Source organism: Halichoeres trimaculatus, unplaced genomic scaffold (genome assembly GCF_033239565.1).
Source record: "Halichoeres trimaculatus isolate MK-OKI-2021-1 unplaced genomic scaffold, fHalTri1.1 fHalTri1_scaffold_20, whole genome shotgun sequence".
NCBI lineage: Eukaryota > Metazoa > Chordata > Actinopteri > Labriformes > Labridae > Halichoeres > Halichoeres trimaculatus.
The window spans coordinates 13,094,333-13,114,526 of NW_027437198.1; the positions used below are offsets into that span (position 1 = coordinate 13,094,333).

Genomic DNA, 20,194 nt, shown 5'->3' on the forward strand with positions numbered 1-20,194 from the left:
CCTGTACCTTCCTTTTCCTCTGAGACCTGAGGCCTCACCGCTGCCTGTAAATGCTCCACGATGCTCTGTCTGATGTGATTCAACATCCAGGGCTGATGGAGCAGAGAGTTACCCCTGTAATAGCTCCATTTGTCGCCATGCAATTGTCACAGCCATTAAAACATGTTCAAACAAGTTAAATCTACACTGAGCTGTGGGTGAGTTGATCTTAATTTATGTTTTCTGTCACCACATGCTGGAGCTGATCACAATCAGAGTTGAGCTGCAGCTCCACGTTCACTCGCAGCTCACAGCTCGTACCTCTGTGTCGGTTCAGATTCATTCCTACAGCTCAGATTTATACATCTATTACTCTTCGCGCCCTCTGATCGAGTGAGTAAATCTCAAATTAGATCAAAGACGCTGATCTTTGTCGGTGTGGGTGAGTCACAGGCTGCAGTCTTTGGAGACTCTGATGAAAATGTCTGTCAGTCAAACGCTGTTCATACAGCAAGCCAGCCGGCTGGCCGAGTGATTCATATTACAAACTGTGAGGCTTCATATTGCTGTGAGGTCCCTGTCTGTGATAGTCGATAAAAAAAACTAACTCTGAGGCGTCTTTTAGATAAGCTAGCTTTGCTTTTAAAGCTCACAATGTTTTAGTGTTGACTTCATGTTTAATCATTGTTTGTAGATTTCCCAAACATATTCAAATTTATATCTTTAAAGAGGGGATATTGTGCTTTTTTCAGTCTTTATTCTGTCTCTGTGGAGCCTCCGTAGTATTTTTACATGATTTACAGCTCAAATAAATACATCTTTTTCTTTCTCCAGTGTTTTAGAAAACCTTTATTTCAGCTCAAACATTTTGTTTTAGCTGCTGTCTCTTTAAGGCTCCCCACAGAAAAAACCCTTCTTTCTGATTGGGCAACCCTCTGGAGGCTTTTTGGGTGTTTAAGGCCCCTCCAATGTGTCATGATGAGATCCTTATGTGATGACTTCATCATTACACTATGTCCTGTTCATGTGAGGATCACTTTTTTTTTTTTAGGAACAGAGCATTTTTGATTGCTTAGCACCTATATGAATATGTTGAGGTTTGAAAATTTTCAATTTGTACTTTATAGCCATCAGATGGACTCTAATCTTTGTACCACAGTGTCAACAGGCAGAGTGGGAACATCAGCAACAACAGTAACTCATAAAAATGACAGTTCAGCTCTTAAAATGTTTGGGATATCTATGGTTACATTACTCCTTCCTTCTTCCACACTCTGCAAATTGAATCTTCTGAGACAACATTTTACTCAAGTTGTCCACAATTCTAGTCGCAATGGACACACAGGCAAGGTTCAGTGGTACTGAATCGAAAACTTAAAGGTCCCATGTTATGCTCCTTTTCTGCAGTTTAATCTGGATCATTGATGTCTTCATGAAATGGTAGTAACATGTTTTGGTCCAAAAAGCTAATAAATCCAGCACAGCAGCATTGTTTCCAGGCTCTCATAGCCCCTCTGTTCAGAACAGTCTGATTTAGTGGGCGTGGCCTTCATATGTAAATGAGCTGCCGTTGATACCAACCCGCTCTTCTGCGTCACTGAAAGTGGCGCCACAAGCTCTGAGTGCACAATGTTTAGAAAACAGCAAAGCTCATTTACCTTTACATTGCAGGCTCAAACAACAGGCTAACAGCAGCTAAAGTTAGCATCCTGAAGCTAACACACAGACAGGGGGGACACTGAGGAAAAGCTCTTACATCTGCTCCACAGCACACAGCATTTAAAATACTCACATTTCCAGGGTCTGAGGTTTGTTGGCAGATGGTTGGTAATGCGCCTGGATTCAGGACCAGTCTATTCACTAGCCCTCTGTTGTACTGTCCAAAGTTGGAAAAGCAGTCGGCCGTGAAGTGACTAGCACACACATGCACAGTTTTACTGAGTGTAGCTGGCACATTTCCTTCATAAATTAACTCCAGCCACTTAGTCTTGTCTTCTTCTGAGATGGGAAGCTTGTGCATGGAACTATATGGCTGTTTACAGCCAAAAACAGAGCAGTGATGGCTCAGAGTGGGAGCGGAGTGGGTTCGGGGGTATCTGCTCTGGTGGACCTATCAGGTCAGACTTGCTCCTGATTGGTCAAAAAAGGGAATCGCCGAGGTCAGCAAATCCCCGAAACCCAAACAGCTTGTTTTAGGTCAGGATTTTACATTCATAAGCACTACTAAGTACAGGTTTTGTCATTAAATATCACATTTTGTGGGCTGGGAGGAAAGCCAACGACCCACAAATTTTGCTAAAAGACTTAATGAAGTGATTTTTGCACAATATGGGACCTTTAAGAGAAATCAACTTTATTTTGCAAAAAGGTGTAGTAGAAATGCAGCTACAAGTGTCTTTAATTCCCTCTTCTTCATCTGTTATTTGTTGTCTGTCTCTTTAAGAGTGTATCCGTGGCTCTGGTGTCCCTGTGGGATCAATAAGCCTCTGATGGTTCAGACTCTGTTACCTTTGTTCTCATCTTCTGATTGATATGTTGTGATTTTTAAAGGCTGGTTGTGTAACTGATACTCTGGGGTTTATGAGCCCTGTAATGGATCTGTTTATGATGTGTATATTGTAATTTCAATCAGTGAATTATGAGGAGCACATTAAATTTAATACCGTTCCATTTGAGAGCATTAGCATGCTGAATAAAGCTCCATTCATCCTCCGTCAGAGCAGAGCTGCCAGGCGTGCTGAGGAGAATTAGCTGCCAATCTATTTGAGTTTAATCTATTGAGACTTTCTGTGTTTTAATTGCGTCTCTGCGGACAGAAAATCAATGACATAAAGATACCTGAGTGATGCATCATGGGGGAAACTCAGTGCCCAGGCAGTGTGCAGGGAGTCTCTTTGGCTTGGCTGCATCCAGACAGGACACATACCTTTCAACGGTGGCACGCTTCTTCCATTAGAGCATCACCAGAATATCACCACTGCTTCACTCATTTCCTCCTTTTTTTAAGTGTTTCAGAGCGGAGCGGGGACATCTATGTTTTAGTGGAGCTTGAGTGTGATTTGTATGCATGGAGTGCCGTTAGCCTCGCTGTTTCCTGGCGAGAGTAAGACATCCGCAGGGCGGCCGTTCTGCTCTGCCAAGAGGGAGAGATCCACTCAGAGCCAGTGTCAGCTGGGTTTGCTTGAATAGAGCTTTATTCTCCCCCACAGGCTCTGTCAGGTGCCTCTCTGTCTGTAAAACACAGTGGAAAAGTTCATTTATGACTTCATTTCCTGTGCTGGGATGGCGTGAAATGATTCACGTACATAAAAGTCAAAAAAGACAGCAGTGAGGAAGAGCGGTTTATGTTATTTAAGAGTATTTTTGTCCTAAAAAGAGGTATATCTATAGGTTGAATATAAACATACTTGAGTTATATATAATTCTCTTTGGTTTATATAGAAGTATCTTTTGGTTTTATAAAGGTATATTTAGCTTATATAGAAGTTTCTTTTGATTATACATAAGTATCTAAAGGTTATGTAGAAGTATCTTTAAGTTATATACAAGCATCTTTGGATTGTATAGGAGCATCTTTAGGTAGAAGTATCTGAGGTTATATAGAAGTGTCTTCTATATAAGTATCAATCTAAATTATATAGAATTATCTTTGATTTATATAGAGGTATATTTAGGTATTATAGAAGTATATTAAGCCTATTTAGAAGTTTCTTTTGATTTTATATAAGTAACTCAAGGTTATATAGACATATCTTTAAGTTATATACAAGCATCTTTGAATTATATAGGAGTATCTTTAGGTAGAAGTGTTTTAGGTTATATAGAAGTATCTTCTATACAAGTATCAATCTAAATTATATAGAATAATCTTTAGTTTATATAGAAATATATTTTGATTATATAGAGGTATCTTTGGATTCCATGGTAGTATCTTTGAATTATATCGACGGATGTTTGGATTATATTGTAGGTTATATTTAAATATCTTTTGATTATATAGAAGTGCTTTTTTTTTTTAGAAGTGTTTTGTAGGAGTATCTTTAGTTTTATAAGTTATTTGATTTCAGCAGTTTAGCCCTGTTCTTGGAGCTCCCTGCCCTTGCACATGCCTTTGTAGAATGCCAAATCCTTAGGCAGGGAGAGCACACCTCCCCCGACTTTGGAAATCTTCTTGAAAAAGTCCACGCTGCAGATTTGTAGCTTTATAAAGATTGTTTTATTGATTCGTTGATTGATTGATGGATGGGCGTACATGAAACGTTGAGGCAGGCACAGCATCAGCAAAGAACTTCAGGTTACAGAACAATATCCTAAAATCCTCATCAGATTAACTCTGAATACTGGACAGCAGATTCAATCTAGCTATTGGACGGTTTACTAAATCACTTCCAGCAATCAGCTGTTAACGGACTCTGTGAAGCATCATTCAGACGTTTATCTGACTGTGAGTTATTCAGGAGGGCTTCATTAAAACAGGTTTAATCAGGAGGAGCACACTTTTAATGGAAAGCTGCTCTTCCATCCTGGAGATCGTCTTTATGATCCTTCGCCTGATGAACCTCTTTACCTCTCTTCCCATCTAGTGTCACATCAGCATTAACAGCACGCTGAAAGTGATGCAACAAGATGGAAACCTCTGCAGCTAGTCCCTGTTTAAAGGCACGCTCCCCCCAGGGGCCCTCCTCTCCCACCTACCCCACCCTGCCCCACAGACCTGACCCCGAGCTTCTCTCATTCCCACCCGTTACATCACTCATCGTTTTTTCTCTCACATCAGATCAAGGCGTTCTGTGAGGAACACCGCGCTCGTTTTTGACTTTGGAGTAATAAGATTAAGATGTCTTCTCTCCTGTCAGATGTGTTTCAGAGGACTTTGAGGTTAATTCTGAATTCTGGTGAAGTCATCGCAGCTGGTTTTCTTAACATCTGATGTTTCCCTCTGCCCTTAGGTCGTCCCTGACGTGCCCGCACTGTCTGAAACAGAGCAACACCTTCGACCCCTTCCTCTGTATCTCGCTTCCCATTCCTCTCCGCCAGACCAGGTAAGGGATCATCAGAGATCATGAATGCTTTCACTTATACAATACAGCCTCTGACTATTGGCCAGAGCCTGGGCCTGGGACAGAATGCCTTTATTTTCTAACATGCATGCAACACTGCTGATACCTCAGACAGATTATAAGACAGAGGATTCCCTTGAGTTGTTGAAGTTAATGGTAATTCTTCAGAAGGAGGATGCAAAAAGAAAACCAGCTGGACAACACCCAGCTTTGTGCATGGAGACAGGTAATTGTGAACCTGAGGGCTGGTACAACGGCGGAAACTCCTGTCAGCGCTCAGGAACAATGTCTCATTCAAGTCTACACCACAACACCCACTTAGCCTCCAGATCGGGTTCAGAGAGGTCAGCCTGCTCAGGAAATCCTGACATTTTCAACAAGGTAGACCCCATTCACAGGTTTTCTTTCAGAGCTGGGAGCTCGCCCTTTAGTCACGCAGTCAGCCTCCTTCACTGCAGAAGAAAACGCATTAAAATGCATTCGCTAAGGCACTCGTAGTATGTTTCACCTTCTAGTGTCAGACAACAACCCAACACTGAATATCTCCAACATGTTTATCACCTAAATCTGAACAGGAGTGTTTGGCAGCTCATTAAGCTCAAACGTATCGTTCTCTCTGCTCAGTCAGGTGACAACACAAAGGTGTGTGATCACTCTTATGGTTTTCCAGGGCTGGTTATTTACCTCCTCTTTGGTGTTAAGTCTCTGTAATAGGTCGTAAAGGTTCAGCCAGCATCCTTTCTAATTTAGGAAACAGTTTTACTCTGACGGTGAGCCAAATCCAGAAAATTCCGTCGACTGTGTGGCAGAAAAACACCTCTGAGGGGTAAACAGAAGGGAAACAGATGGATTGTCTTTAAAAACTGTTTTTAAATATATTTCTAAGTGTGAAAGGTTTGACTCTCTCTCAGCCAAGGCTTGTCTGTGAGGCTGAATACACTTTCTGCCATCAAACCAGCCGCTCAAACACCCATCCTGACCTTTGAGCTGTAGATCAACCTCTGATTCATGACCTGTGCTATTTTTAAAGCATCATGAACACCTTTTAAAGTTTGCTGTTTACACACACGTTTAAAGTTAGTTTTTTGTAACAAGATGCGAAAAAACATCGACAAAGAAAAAGATCCCTTTCATTCTGAATCCTAACGCTAAAATAATAGGTTTCACTGAATGCTTCCTCAGAGTTTTAACGTATTTACCTTCTTTGTTTCGTTTTTTTCGACCCTCCTGTGGAAATATGAATTAGCATAAAGTGGAGAAATCTCCTGGAGCTGCTGCCACTTACTGTACTCTGTCTCCTGAGCTCTTTGAAGTCCCAGCACACATCAGAGGAAGAGAAGTAAACACGTCAGAGCTCTGTACCTGAGAGCTCTGAGACAGGTTTCAATGAATCTTAAAACTCTCTGCTGGCACTTTACGGCGAACTCTAACCACTATGTTTGAATATAAATCAAGTGTGTCCATTAAATCTGAGTCAGCTCCAGGGCCTGACCAGGCTTCTACATCGATCTAACTTACTAGCTTGTACATTTCTCAGAAGATGTGAAAATAGTGTTCAGATATGTGGATGGGTGCACTGGTTTTATAAATGTAGCGCCCCCACAGACCAATAAAGCAATCTGGACACACACCTGATCTGTGGCTCTGAACACCTGGGTCTCTGAACAGTTTCTGCTGGACCACAAAACTTTCCGCAATTAGGAAAAAAACATGAGTGCATGAATACTTGTTGAGCAAATATTAATATGTTCTCCATTTATTTTTCATGTCTTCTTTCCATGGTCAAGTTTTCAGTTAAATAAATGTAACTTTTTAAGATTATCTTACTTTATATTTTACTTTTTGGCACAAACAGCAATAAAACAAGACTTGTGTTTTGCTGTAGAAAGGACAAAAGAAGCCAAAACAAGGTTGTTCACTCACATTAAGTAAAACTTTAAGGATAAAAATAACTTCAATATTTGAGCACCATGGGTAAAAAAAACAGTTGTCAATAAAATTTAATAAAGCTTTGTTTTTATAGTTCATCTGTGTATACAGTGGGGAAAATAAGTATTGATGCGTCAGCTTTTTTCTCATTACATTTATTTCCAAAGCTGCAATTCAAACAAAATTTCTACCAGACATTGGTATTAACTCAAATAATCCACACGTGAAAAGGAATCATGACATTCAAGTCCATAAATAATGATTATGTGGAATTAAGTATGATTGCTCCAGAAAGACTTGGAGGCAACAGGTATAATTGTTACAGAGAAACATTAGGCACTTCACTCCACCGCCATGGCCTCTATGGACGCTCAGCCCACAGGACTCCATTCCTCAAGAAAAGGCATGTTGAAGCTGGTTTAAAGTTTGCTAAACAGCATCTTGACAAGTCTGTAGAATACTGGGAGAATGTTGTCTGGTCAGATGAGACCAAAATTGAACTTTTCGGCTGTCATACTACATACCATGTTTGGAGGTGAAATGGCACTGCACATCACCCAAAAAAACACTACACCAACAGTGAAGTTTGGAGGTGGAAGCATCATGGCATGGGGTTGTTTCTCATCTCATGGTGTTGGCAAACTTCATATGCAATGAATGGAGCCATGTATGGGGAAATTCTTGATGGGAATCTGCTGCCATCCACCAGGATGATGAAGATGAGACGTGGCTGGACCTTCCAGCAGGACAACGATCCAAAACACAGGGCAAAGTTGACTCTCAAATGGTTTCAAAAAAGAAAATCAATCTGTTAGAATGGCCTAATCAATCACCTGACTTAAATCCAATTGAGCATTTGTGGAAAGAACTAAAGAAAAGGGTTCGCCAGAGGGCACCAAACAATATTCAAGATTTAAAGACAATCTGTGCAGAGGAATGGGCCAAAATCACACCTGAGCAGTGTGTGTGATTAGTTCAGACCTACAAGAAGCTTCTGGAAGCTGTCATTGTAAACAAAGGCTTCTCCACTAAGTATTAGATGAGTCTCAGTTAGCGTGTTCAATACTTTTTTTCCTGTGTTATCGTACTTAATTCTACATAATCATTATTTATGGACCTGAAGGTTGTGATTTCTTTACATTTGTGGATTGTTTGAGTTAATACCAATGTCATGTAGAAATTTTGTTTGAATTCAATCTTTGTAAATAAATGTGATGAGAAAAAAGTTGACGTGTTCAATACTTATATTCCCCACTGTATGTTTGATTCTTCTGTTAAGTTTTTATTCAGGGTCTGATTGGGTTTGAATTACTTTTGGAGCCAGTTCCTTTTTTGCTACTTTAGGATCCTCAGTTTAAAGATTTAAATAAGGGTTTTCCAAAATACCAGTGGGAGAGAAATACAGATATCTTTTTAGCTTTAAACCATGTAAAGATACTATGGGGGGAACCAGGATACAGCCTTAAAAAAATTTGAGGGTTAAGGGGTCAAACTGTCGCAGTCACAGTAAAAAATACAAAGGCAAATTTAATTTAGTTAATTTTCTGTTTAGCTTTAATCACAGTTTTTAGATCCTGAGTGATGATTTTCTAGTGTTTTAGGAGGATAAGTAAAGACATTAAGCCTTAACTTCCTTGAACATGATTTTGAGTCTGGTTACTCTGTCATTTCTGTTGCTGCTCTGAAGCTATAGTTTGGATTTAAGCAGGATTAATAGATGCTGGCATGGGACAGATATTACATACATATTCTGAAACACCAGTCTTGGCAGCAGATCCTTATTTATCAGGTAATGTTCTCTGTCATCTCTGCTCTTCATTTCTGTCCCTAAGGTCCTTGTCGTACAACAATCAAACTCATTATGCTCATGAACATTTTCCTGTCTGAGAGGTTCCATGTTTTTGTCACATTTACACTCCAGAGAAAATCTCAGGTCCTCTTTGTACGAGTGTTCTTCATCTTTTTACTGTTACTGATCTGCAGCAAGCAAAGCTTCAGCTGCTTTCTTTTGCTGCTGTGACACTTTACTATCCCTGTGAGGGATCATTAAAGTTTATCTCACTTCTGAAATTACTTTGATTATATTGAGGAGCAAGAAAATAGTAGAAAGCTACTTATAACGTCTCTTTGCTTGCGGCTGCAGTGTGGAGGAGATGGACTCCCACTGCTCCCTGATAGTTCCTCCTCCGTGTGCTGTTATTCAAAGAAGCCGTAAAGTCCTGAGCACCTCAGGTGGAGGTCAGAGTGTTTTAAAATGCAACAGAGATTCAGTTATTTGGCACACATAAAACCCAGTCCTAATGATGTATTATTAATGTTAAAGTCTTCTGATTTATTCATGAAAGTCTTGTTTTGTCCCTGCTGGTCGTGGAGGAGGCTGCAGCACTGAAAGAGGCTCAGAGCTCTGTGTTCGTCTGTCACTGAGTGTGTCTTTGTGTCCTCAGGCCCATGTGTGTGATCCTGGTGTTCAGCACTAAAGGACAGAGGTACCTGCGGGTCGGGCTGGCTGTGCCTTTGTTCGGCTCGGTGGCGTGTTTGAGGAGGATGGTGGCCGATGAGGGGAAGATTTCTCCAGACCAGGTAACACAAATCAAAAGTGGCAAACTCGGAGGGTTAATTCACAGAGAATGGGTTAGAGCTGCAGAAAAAAAAGTCTGGAGCATCAGCTGCATCCACTCCGTCTTGGAGTTCGATTCACAGAGATGACTTTCAAGCAAAGATGCAGCCATGAAGTTCGTATATCTGTGCAGTTTGCTCTTGTTTGGCATCTGATTGTGAAGATGAGCTGTTAGCATCTCAACTGTCTGCTGCAAGTAAACATTATTTTACTCTGTTATTTTAATCGCTGTGAGAACAATTGTTGGTGAAATTCAGGTGTTCTGCAGAAAATGGGGCCAAATGTGCTTCAAACATGTAGTGGAAGTGACTAAAATACATGCAAACAGAACCACAGATCAGAAAAACTTTTTTCAACAACTTTGATTTTTGGAGATTACAAAGGAATATTGTGTTTACAAAAGAGCAGGTAAAAGACTCCACCTCTGAAAAAAACCAGTGTCTCCTGTGAGGGAAGCAAAATCATAACAGAATATATGTTTTTCTTCAAAATGAAGGCAATGAAACAAACTTAATTAGTTAATAAAGGAATAATTATGTTTACAGAGCAGCCCATCTCACCTGATGGCACTAATGTGTGTGTGTGTGTGTGTGTGTGTGTGTGTGTGTGTGTGTGTGTGTGTGTGTGTGTATCTGCAGGTGATCCTGACTGAGGTCTACCCCTCAGGCTTCCATCGCTCCTTCTTCGATGAGGAGGATCTGACATGCGTCGCTGAGAATGATGTCATTTACGCGTTCCAGGCTCCGCCCCTTTACATCCGAGGGGGCTCTGCACGGATCTCAGGTAGCTGCATGACTAAACATTTTTACCACAGTGTCAACAGGCAGATGAAATGTGACAAACTCTGTCACTGCTTTAGCTGTAGTTCATTCCGTCACTGTTTCTCTGTGATTTGGACCAATCAGCACCAAGTATTCCACACGGCCAGGTGCTGCAGTCTGAACAAACCTCTCTTCTCTTCTGTCATGGATGATTTTGACTCTCGCTGTCTGTAGAGCCTCCTTTAATGTGATTCTGCGCTCAGATCTGTAAGCAAACAAACTGATTTTATTAATGTTCTTTGCTTAATGAAAGCCTCGGGGAATGCAGCGTTCTGCAGGGAGCCCTTTGGGAGCACATTAAGGAGTATATAACTCTCTCAGAGCTCCCTGACTTACATCCCCCCATGTGGAGTTTTTCTTGCAGTATCAGATTTATGTCTTCACTTGACGTGTTTTTCAGCCTGATGTAAAAAGTGTTTCTCAGAAGTACTTCAGTGCATAGAGGCGCTCCTGTTTGGCGCTCTGTGTTGTAAACAAACAGGTTCTGCTCACAGGCTGTTAATTGTCGTCCCGACAGTGTGTCAACGCTGCAGTTCCACCTTAAAAATGTGACTTTTAGTGCTTTGATTTATTGGCTCAGAGCTGTGCTGTCTGAAATCAGGCCTCACAGACCGTCTGCATGCTGGCACGAGGGGGACCCCCCTCCTCCTCCTCCTCCTCTCTTTTGGGATAACTAGCCCAGTTCCTGGTCCGGTATGGATCAGCGTAGTTTGTTACGGGTCGTGTCGGTAAAGCCTGATTCTGTTTAGTTTCCACAGCCAACCATGGCTTTCTCTGTAGGTGGCATGTAAACCTGTTGCCAATAGCTGCGTCAGATATGTAATAGCATGATGGTAAGGCAGCACGGCACAGAATACCCCGCTAATGAATTCAACAAAGAAGAAGAATGCGACAAAGTTTCATTTCCGTAACAGTGTTATGCTGTTTCTTGATGCCATTTTCCAAACAAAAAGAAAGCGTATTGCTCTTTATTACCGCTGTCACACAGGTTGATCCTTTCGACCAACCAAAGGACTGCAGTGCTTCTAGCTCCACCTTCTGGGGTAAGATCTGTATGTCTGTCCTGGTTGGTAATTTAGGGTCCTTTCCTGGTTTTAGTCACAAGAATTGCCAAAAAATGCTTACCAAAATGAACCAAACTGAACCGCTTGGTGGAAATGAGGCTTACATCATCTCTTAACACCTCCAGAGCTCTGCAGACTGTGTTGTCCTCCTTCATTTCTACCATCTCTTTGACACGGTTTACCTCTCCTGTGTGAGTCATGAACAGCGGGAACACCAGCCTGTGTTTGGATCACAGAGCGTCATGTTACCTCACTCTGACATCCAGTAATGAAGTTCCACATGAAGTAATAATGAAGCATCAAATCTTAAAGTGTTGTTCTGCAGTTTCTTTGGAGAAAGAGGATATTTGTATGTGTGTGTGGGATTTGACATTACTCTGACAGAAATGAATAAGCACAATGTCACTGTGGGCTGCCAAGAACGAGGCTTGAATGTGCGATCACCTGCCAAAGAAAATTTGGAAACAGATAATTGGCATTATGGTTAAGTATTCATTTCTCTTCTTTAATCTCTGTTGCAAACAAGTTCAGCCTCATATTTAACGCTCAGTGGAATAAGATCTTCAGAGATACTTGGGTTTTGGGGTTTGCTTTTCATTTTGGGGGGCCTTTAGAGACTGGTGCTTCTTTTTTCTGTCTTCACCTGTCAAGATATTCTGATTTTAGATGTTTTGGTTGAGATTTTACTGAAACTGATCACATGGTGGGGGGAGTTTTTGGAGCTGTAACACAGACAATCCAGACATCAACACTCCTGTGGTTCAGTTTTGGCTACAATGAAAGAGACTTGTGCACAATACAGGAAGTGTTTGACAAAGAACCTGGTAACACTGAAGGTTACAGTTATTTTCTGCTTGTGTTTGCACCAGTTATAGCTCTAATCTCTGACCTTTTGTCTTAATAGTCTGTGAATTTTCCTTTCTAAACCTGATGTCTGGTTTGGGATTTATGTGATGGTAATAGGGAAAGTCTACAGCATCCACCAATCAAAGACTTATTTTTCTGACCTTTTACATGCAAAACGTTCCACCAGCCTCAGCTGTACTTTACAAATAAAGCTAATTACCAACAATTTGCATGCTAGGATGCTAACCATAAATATTGACTGATAAGATATGATATTATGCATGACGAATAGATGGTTATGCAAATCAGAAATCCATTTAGGATTGTGTCTCACCCAGTCAGGATTCTGATAAGCATAACCACCTGTTCCCTGTGTTTTTCCCACTTGTTATTCAGCCACTGTAAAGACATAAACTGGCACAAACTGTTGTATGAAAGATGGTTCCATTGGTTTAGAAATAATTCATCCATAATTTAAGAAAAACAATCCCCACAACAGATTATTATCAGCCTCCTTGTGGGATGAATTAACGTTAAACTGAAGTTATTAACTCAGAGACAGACGCAAATGTTTTTTATCACAGTGTCAACAGGCAGAGGGGGAATATGATGGACTACTTTCAGTGGTTACTGATGTCACTTTTGTGTTACAGAACAGATCACAGCTGTTTTGTGGCAATGATCAGTCAGAAGCACTTTGTTTTTTTATGTTACAGGGTGTTCCAGAAAGATTTCCCTATCTTTTTTTCTGCACTATCCAAAAATGCTTGCAGACAAACATACCAAACATTGAACACAGTTTCTATACTTCATTGTCTGTCACCAAAAAGATTCACATCTCAATATGGCCACCCTTTGCCTTTACCATAGCCTGGAGACGACCTGGCACTGCCTGGTATGAGCACCTCACTGTCTCTGCATCAAGTTTTGACCATGACTTCATCAGAGCTGTCTTCAAAGCGCTGACACTGCTGTGAGATACTCTTGAGACCTCCCTCTCCAGGATAGACCAGATCGTAGAGCCTGTTGGATCGATGTCCACATGTTCTTGTCCCAGAAGCCAGGAAAGTGCTGCTTGCACCAGGCCTGTGTGACATTGAATGTGTGAGCTGCTGCACCATCTTGTGTGAAGACATACTGGTTTCCAAACGCATTGGTTCACCAAGGAAACACTTTCTCTTCAAGCATTTGAAGGTACACCTGGCTGTTCACTTTCACACCCTCCTGAATGAAGACCAAACGAGACTTTGAGCCATCAGACGCAACAGCAGCCCACACCATGACTCCAGCTGGCTTCTGACGACGAAATGAGTTCTGTCATTCTGGGATTTGACCACTGCCTGAACCGTGAAGATCTTCTCATCAGACCAAACCAGGACTTTGTCTGCGGCACTCTGGATCTCCTGCAGCATCATTTTCCCCCTGTCAAGCCGTTTTTTCTTCGAAGCGGCTGAAATCAGTTGCCTGTGTTGCATTTTTAGTGCTTTCAGTCTGAGATCCTGTTTGACGACTCTTCTCAGTGAAGTTCTTGAGATGTTCACTTCCTTTGCTGTTGCCCTCATGCTCCTGCGAGGATTCCTTTGGATTCTCTTCCTCACCATCTCAACAACCCTTTTGGTCCGGACTGAACGTTTTCTTCCAGGGATTGGCTTGCTGGTGGTATTGCCGGTCTCCTTGTATCGTTTCATGACATTGTAGACAGTCTTACGACAAACATTCATCTTTTTCATGACTTGCATTGTTGTCAGTCCAGCCTCCTTCAAGGCCACAATCTGGTTGCGCTTACCCTTCGATGCCGTACTCAACAATCATTAGGAGTAAACAAATGAACTCAGGTATATCAAAAGCTATGCCTTTTAAGAGAAACTATCTAAAATGTTAAGTTTCTAGGACAAAAGCTAAGCAAACAAAATAGAGATATACGATGGGTAAATCTTTCTGGCCCACCCTGTACATTCTGTTGTTCCTTAATGTTACATTCTTTTGTTCCTAGGATGTTACGCTCTATTGTGTCTTACATGTTATATTTTGTTGTTCTTTTGATGTTAAATTCTATTGTTACGTTGATGCTACATTCCTACTTTCCATATTGTTCCTTTGAAGTTAAATTCTATAAGCACTCTCTCTGCTCTGAGACCTTGAACATGACGGTGTAGACAGCTAATGGGATGTGAGGGGGGACGTCGCTGCAGTAGATCCCTGTTGAGGCAGAGGTGTTTAATTATAGGCTTTCACATGGTCTGCTGGTGTTTAGTCTGGTTCATCCCGTATGTCTGTGTGATGAGCAGAAAGCCTCAGAGTGCAGAGAAATGACTTCACGGGCTCCTGTGGTTTCTCTGAATTAGTTCGAGGCTTTTTGATGGTGAGAGATTAGAATCCACAGGTATGTCGGCTGTAAAAAGTTCACTTTTGTTGCTGTGTTACTCTTTTTACAATGTTGTTTTCACATGCTGTGGAGACTCTCTGGCACACACACAAACACACACGCACGCACACACATATCATATTCCCTCCATTATTCACCCTGTAAACAAGGTTAAAAAAAAAGCAGGAGGCAGCTATAAAAAGTGCAGAGAAACAGTGCTGTTTCTGACAGGCAGCCATAAAAAGCTGATTTAATGAGCAGTGACAGAGGTAGGTGTCCTCCCAGCATCCCTGAGCAGAGTAAATCTCAGCCGAGGTGACCTCTGTGTGTGCGCTGCTGTTTTACGAACATGTTTCCCTGAACATTTAAAGGGTATTTCTCTTCCTATAAATCATTCCTGCGGCTGTGAAACGATGTAAATTACAGCATGTGTTTTATCACATGCCTGATTAGAGCGACATTAATAAATGAAAGCTGTGGGCTCTTATCATTACACCCTCTCTCAGGGTCAGGACTCTGCAATCAGAGTTTTCATGTTCCACCTTCTGCAAATGTAGACATGGATTAATTTTGAACAGGTCTTGCCCTTCATTAAGTGCACAGCTTACAGCTTTTACAGTTCTGCAGGGACAGGGGAAAGGCATCATAGAGCGTATCAAAAAATCTCTCCCAACCTGGCGTTATAAGAGTGTCGAGGCTGATTCTGGCAGGATATGGTCTTGTTGTGGAACCGTTTCTGAACACTAACACCGGCTGAGCAAAGAGGGGCTCAGGGAGGGATGCAAAGGGAGATAGCAGTTAACTGTGGTGGTTGCCGTGTTGAAAATGATCATTTGACCTAACTCTTAATAAATCTAGAAAGCAGTAGAAAGTTGGCTTAAGACAACCATATATTGTACCCAACTTTCTGTCAACTATTCAGAAATAAAAACTCAAGCCTCAACATAAAAATACAAGCATCATGGAAACAAAAAAAAGTCATTGACATTGTAACAAGTACAACGAAATTGAAGTCACAGCAGCAATCAAGAAAACAAAAGTAAGAAAGTGTATAAAAAGTGCAAAAAGGTCCATAAGAAAATAGATGATGACAGCTTGATCATCATTCTCCAGTTCAGCCAGCCTCCACCTCCACAGGGTCCAGGACTGAGCTTCTTCAGCAGTCTGTTCAGTCTCTGTCTCCTAGAGCCTGTCTGCTCACAGCAGGTGAAGCTCTTTCAATGTGGCATTGGTGTCTGATGTAAGCTCCGTTAGCCATGTCTGTGAATAGCATGATGCTCGTCCATCTTATTGGAGATAGATCTTACGATCCCGATAACAATGGATGGAAGGACAGGTCCATGTCGTCACTTCTTAGCTCACACCTGAGAACCAGCACGTCGTCCTCACCTCCTTCTCCTCACCTTGTGGGAAGACATCAGGCCTTGCACCAGTTAGCATTGACATGCTACAGACTGCTAACAGCTGAGTTCACATGTAAATAATGCAGCCATGGTTACATGTAGGATCTCCAGACAAACACAGGGGGAAAGTAGTAAAAAATATCACTGAAGCCACAACAAGTTTGGTGTCCATGACCAACAAATGAGCCATACAAAGTAATGATCCACTCCAAATACAAAAATTACAAAAAAGAGATTAAAAAAATTACAAGAAACGGACAAAAAAGAGAGAGCTGCTGCAAAAGGCAGCCATAGCCAACAGGGCGGTGCCTAGCAACCTCAACCTTTTGTCCAAGGCTATGAACATACAGATGTCTGCTGTCAAAACAGAATTATATTTAAAGCTCTAATGAGGATTCTTTGTCTTTTGGGACTTCCCCGAGTAAACATTTGAGGAAATGCAGCTTTTTACAGCTTTAACTAGATCAAATTAACAAAAACATTAAGTGATGCTTTACTTGGCTCTAAAGACAATCTAAATCATTTATTAACTCAACATCTCTTTTTAAGATATTTTTCCACGTGCATGTTATATACATTAACAAAAATTTCCCCCAAGGGGATCAATACAGAATATTCTATTCTATTCTATTCTATTCTATTCTATTCTATTCTATTGATGCCCGTTGTTGCAAATTTGCAACATACCCTGTTAGCTCTTGATGCAGATGAAATGACCTGTGTATCTAATTTATACCTATTGATTCATATTCTACACACACTGAAGATTGTATCAGATTCACTATGTCTTATTTAACATCTGTAAGAATGCAAAAACACATAAAAACAAGCTATTTGTATAGCTGTTAATTAGTTTAGGCAGTAAGGGGTAACTGTAAGAGTAACTGTTATATTTTTATGAAGTCAATTTTTCATTCCTCTGTTCAGCTTGTGTATCCATCAGTCTGCTTAATATCAGAATTTATTTGTGTTTGTTTCCACAGGGATTATTAAAGTTAATGAATATAATCTAATCAAAAGTTTTTATTTAACAGTGGTATTTGCTTTGTCAGTGATGAATCAGGCTTCACATGTGTCAAACAGTGTTTATTATAACGGTTGGGGAAAGCAGAGCCTCTTCACTCCATCGATCCCCTCTGTTGGGCGTCTGTGAGTCGTACTCGCTGTGTGATTTATCACAGTTAACTTCTGAGGCCTACCTGCGTCTTGAACCCAGAGGTTGAGAGCAAATCTGCACTGACGTCATGTTTCCCAGGGATCCTCTAATCACAGCTTTTCGCTCAGTCAGTCACACTCCTCAGAGGAGTGGCGCTGCCTGGCACCCCACCAGGACAGGATGTGGGGCAGTAGCTGCATCAGATAATACCTCCTGCTGAGAGTGCAGGCAGCCATTGGTCCATCTGTTCTCCCCTCTGAATCACTGTTCCCCAAATAGAAAGCTGCTGTCTCGCCACTTTAGATATCTCAGCTCTCCTTCTCTCTGCTTGTTCGAGGTGTTAGGTTTCATGATCAAGTTTTTCATGATGTGACATCGGCTCACTTTCCTGTCAGGGGGAGGCTGGAAATCACAAACGTCACGCTGTCAGATATCAGTGACTCATCTCTGAAACCATCAGTCTGTCCTCCTCTGGAGGTTCATCAGAGCAGTTTAAAATCTGGTCAGCAGCCGCAGGAATTACAAAGACACAGTGATCCTGTCTCTGAAGAGTGTTATTCTTTATTTTTATGACCACAGAACAGGAGAGCACTTAGGGTTTAGAGAATAAAGAGTAAAAATAAAGGATAGTCTGACACAGGCACTGAGTATTTGATGACCTGATTTTTTTATCATTTTTTACAATGTGTAGTTTGACTAAGTTTATAATAGTTTGATATTTTATCAAAGTGAATTTTGGTTAATGATGAGGGGTGTATTTTTTTTATCAGTTTCACTTTTTCCTCCTTAAACTCTCTGCTGCCATGATACCAGGATTTGATCACTGTAACACAAACACATAAAGGCCACGTTTACACGACACAACTGAAAACGCTAAAACCCAGTGAAAAAAATCAGCTTTTACACAGAAACACTGAGGGACTAAAAATGCTGTAGTAAGCATGGCAGGCCTGTAGGTGGCGCTATGACTGTTTTGTCCAGAAGCTGCTTTTGGGAGATCTCCACCAAAGTGGAGTTGAGCCAATCTTCTGGTGTATATGGGAACACTAAGAGCAGAAGTGGAACAACCATAGACTGTATACAGAGTGGACAGAGTGGCTACGCCATTTACCATTGTACGGTTTTGAAGCCAAAATATCCCCGTCACTGGCGCAGCCATTGTAGCAGTTGTGCAGCCAGAATCTGTGCAGTAGAGACTGTGAGTGGAGAATCTGAGTGGAGCCAGGTGACAAAAATATTTTTCTTTTATCAATCAATCAATCATTGTTAAACGTGATGTAAAACCTTGTTTTTAACCTTGTATAACTAATGAAAACAAAACGTTTAAGAAAAAAGAGGACTTAAATACAAGACAGCCAAATTATGTCTTCAAATCACCACAACAATCAGACGTGAGAAACATTTCTTCAAGGAGTATTAATTTTTTAAAGTTCGACCACAGCCCGTCTGGAATGACTGGAGAGTTGGATTTTTTGACCTATACTGCAGCCAGCCACCAGGGGGAGCAGTTTTCCTGGTGACTTCACTTCAAGCCAAGCAAGATGAAGTTTTTTTACAGTCTATGAGAACAACAGACACTCATTTTGTTGAAAGACAGTCAGCAGATTCAGCAGATTGAGCAGCACAAGCACAACACGGTAGTCCGCGACCATCATAACATGGGCACTGTTGTACTGTTGAATGCACTCACATGACGACAGCGTTTCCACACGGCAAGGGTGTCGGCAGGGTTTCAGAAAAATTAGACTCTGGAGGCCGTTTTCAAAAGTTAGTGTTTTAGGTCAGCTGAAACACTGTTTTCTTGAAACGTGAGGCCGAAACGCAACAAAACTTTTGTGATTCACCCTAATCTCCCAAAGGCGGCCCCTGAACAAGACAGTTGAAGCACCAGCTACAGTCCTGGCATGCTTACCACTATTTCAGTCCCTTTGCGTTTCCATGCATTTTAGCGTTTTCAACTGAAAAGTTGTCATGTTAACGGGGCCTCAGATTGCACATTGCAGCGTTGAGTTGCATTGTGTTACTTAACAATAAGTAAAAACGTTGTGTGTTACCATCTGTTACTTTACACTATGATAAAAAGAAACATTATATTGTGTGTAATTGCATCATGTTGGATTTTGTTAAGCTACATTACATTATCATACGATACTCTACTGTACATAACATAATGTTACTTTATGCTTTCGAAAGTTACATCACGTTTTGTTACAATGTGTTTACTTTAAGTTATACTATATTAAGTCAAATCTTGTTTCATTATGATACGCTGGAATACAAAACACACAAAGTTACAGTTTACGTTGTGTTCCATAGCCTTGAGATTATGACGCGTTATGTTGTGTTGTGTGATTACGTTACAAAATAGTTTTCGACCTTTTTCTCTTTTCAAACTTTCCTAGATAGCCTTGATATTTATCCGAAGGACTTGGATGTTTCGATGATTCTGTTGTAATATGCATTATATAATTTCTTCTGTGTGTAAAAATCATTAAGGCATTTTTCACTTTTTTAAAGAGTTTTTCTGATGTACAACAAGGTGACCGGTAAATATAGTACCTATCCAGGCGTTTCTCCCTGTTAGTTCATTTGGTTATCTCTTTAAGTGTTCTCCTCTGACTCTCTCTGTCAGGTTACCATCACAGCCTCCCATCGTCCCCGTACTCCACCGGTCCTGAGGGTCAAAGGTTACCATCATCCGGGGCGTTATCATCAGAGTTCCTGAACCAGGGCGTCCCTGTGAAGATCCTGCTGCTGGTGTGTAATGCTGCTGGAGCGGGTCAGCAGACTGTAAGGTGAATATATCACTTAATGCTTTACAGAAGCCCTGAAATCACACTGTGCTGGACTGATGACAGCTTCGCAACAGGGACGAGGAAAGAGAGCGAAGAGCAGGAGGACAGTCTTTTTTTTAGCTTTTACTCGACAAAGTAAAAAGAAAAGTGTCTGATCTG

General features: G+C 41.2%; 1 protein-coding gene across 1 annotated transcript in view; it reads left to right on the forward strand.

Moving 5' to 3' along the window:
• The window catches only part of usp43b (ubiquitin specific peptidase 43b), a 76,253-nt gene that overhangs the window by 37,051 nt on the left and 19,008 nt on the right, over positions 1–20,194 (forward strand). The window contains exons 4-7 of the mRNA XM_074697162.1: positions 4,929–5,021; positions 9,413–9,548; positions 10,224–10,368; positions 19,873–20,035. Coding sequence (XP_074553263.1) covers positions 4,929–5,021; positions 9,413–9,548; positions 10,224–10,368; positions 19,873–20,035 — 537 coding nt within the window. The remainder of the gene's footprint in view (positions 1–4,928; positions 5,022–9,412; positions 9,549–10,223; positions 10,369–19,872; positions 20,036–20,194) is intronic.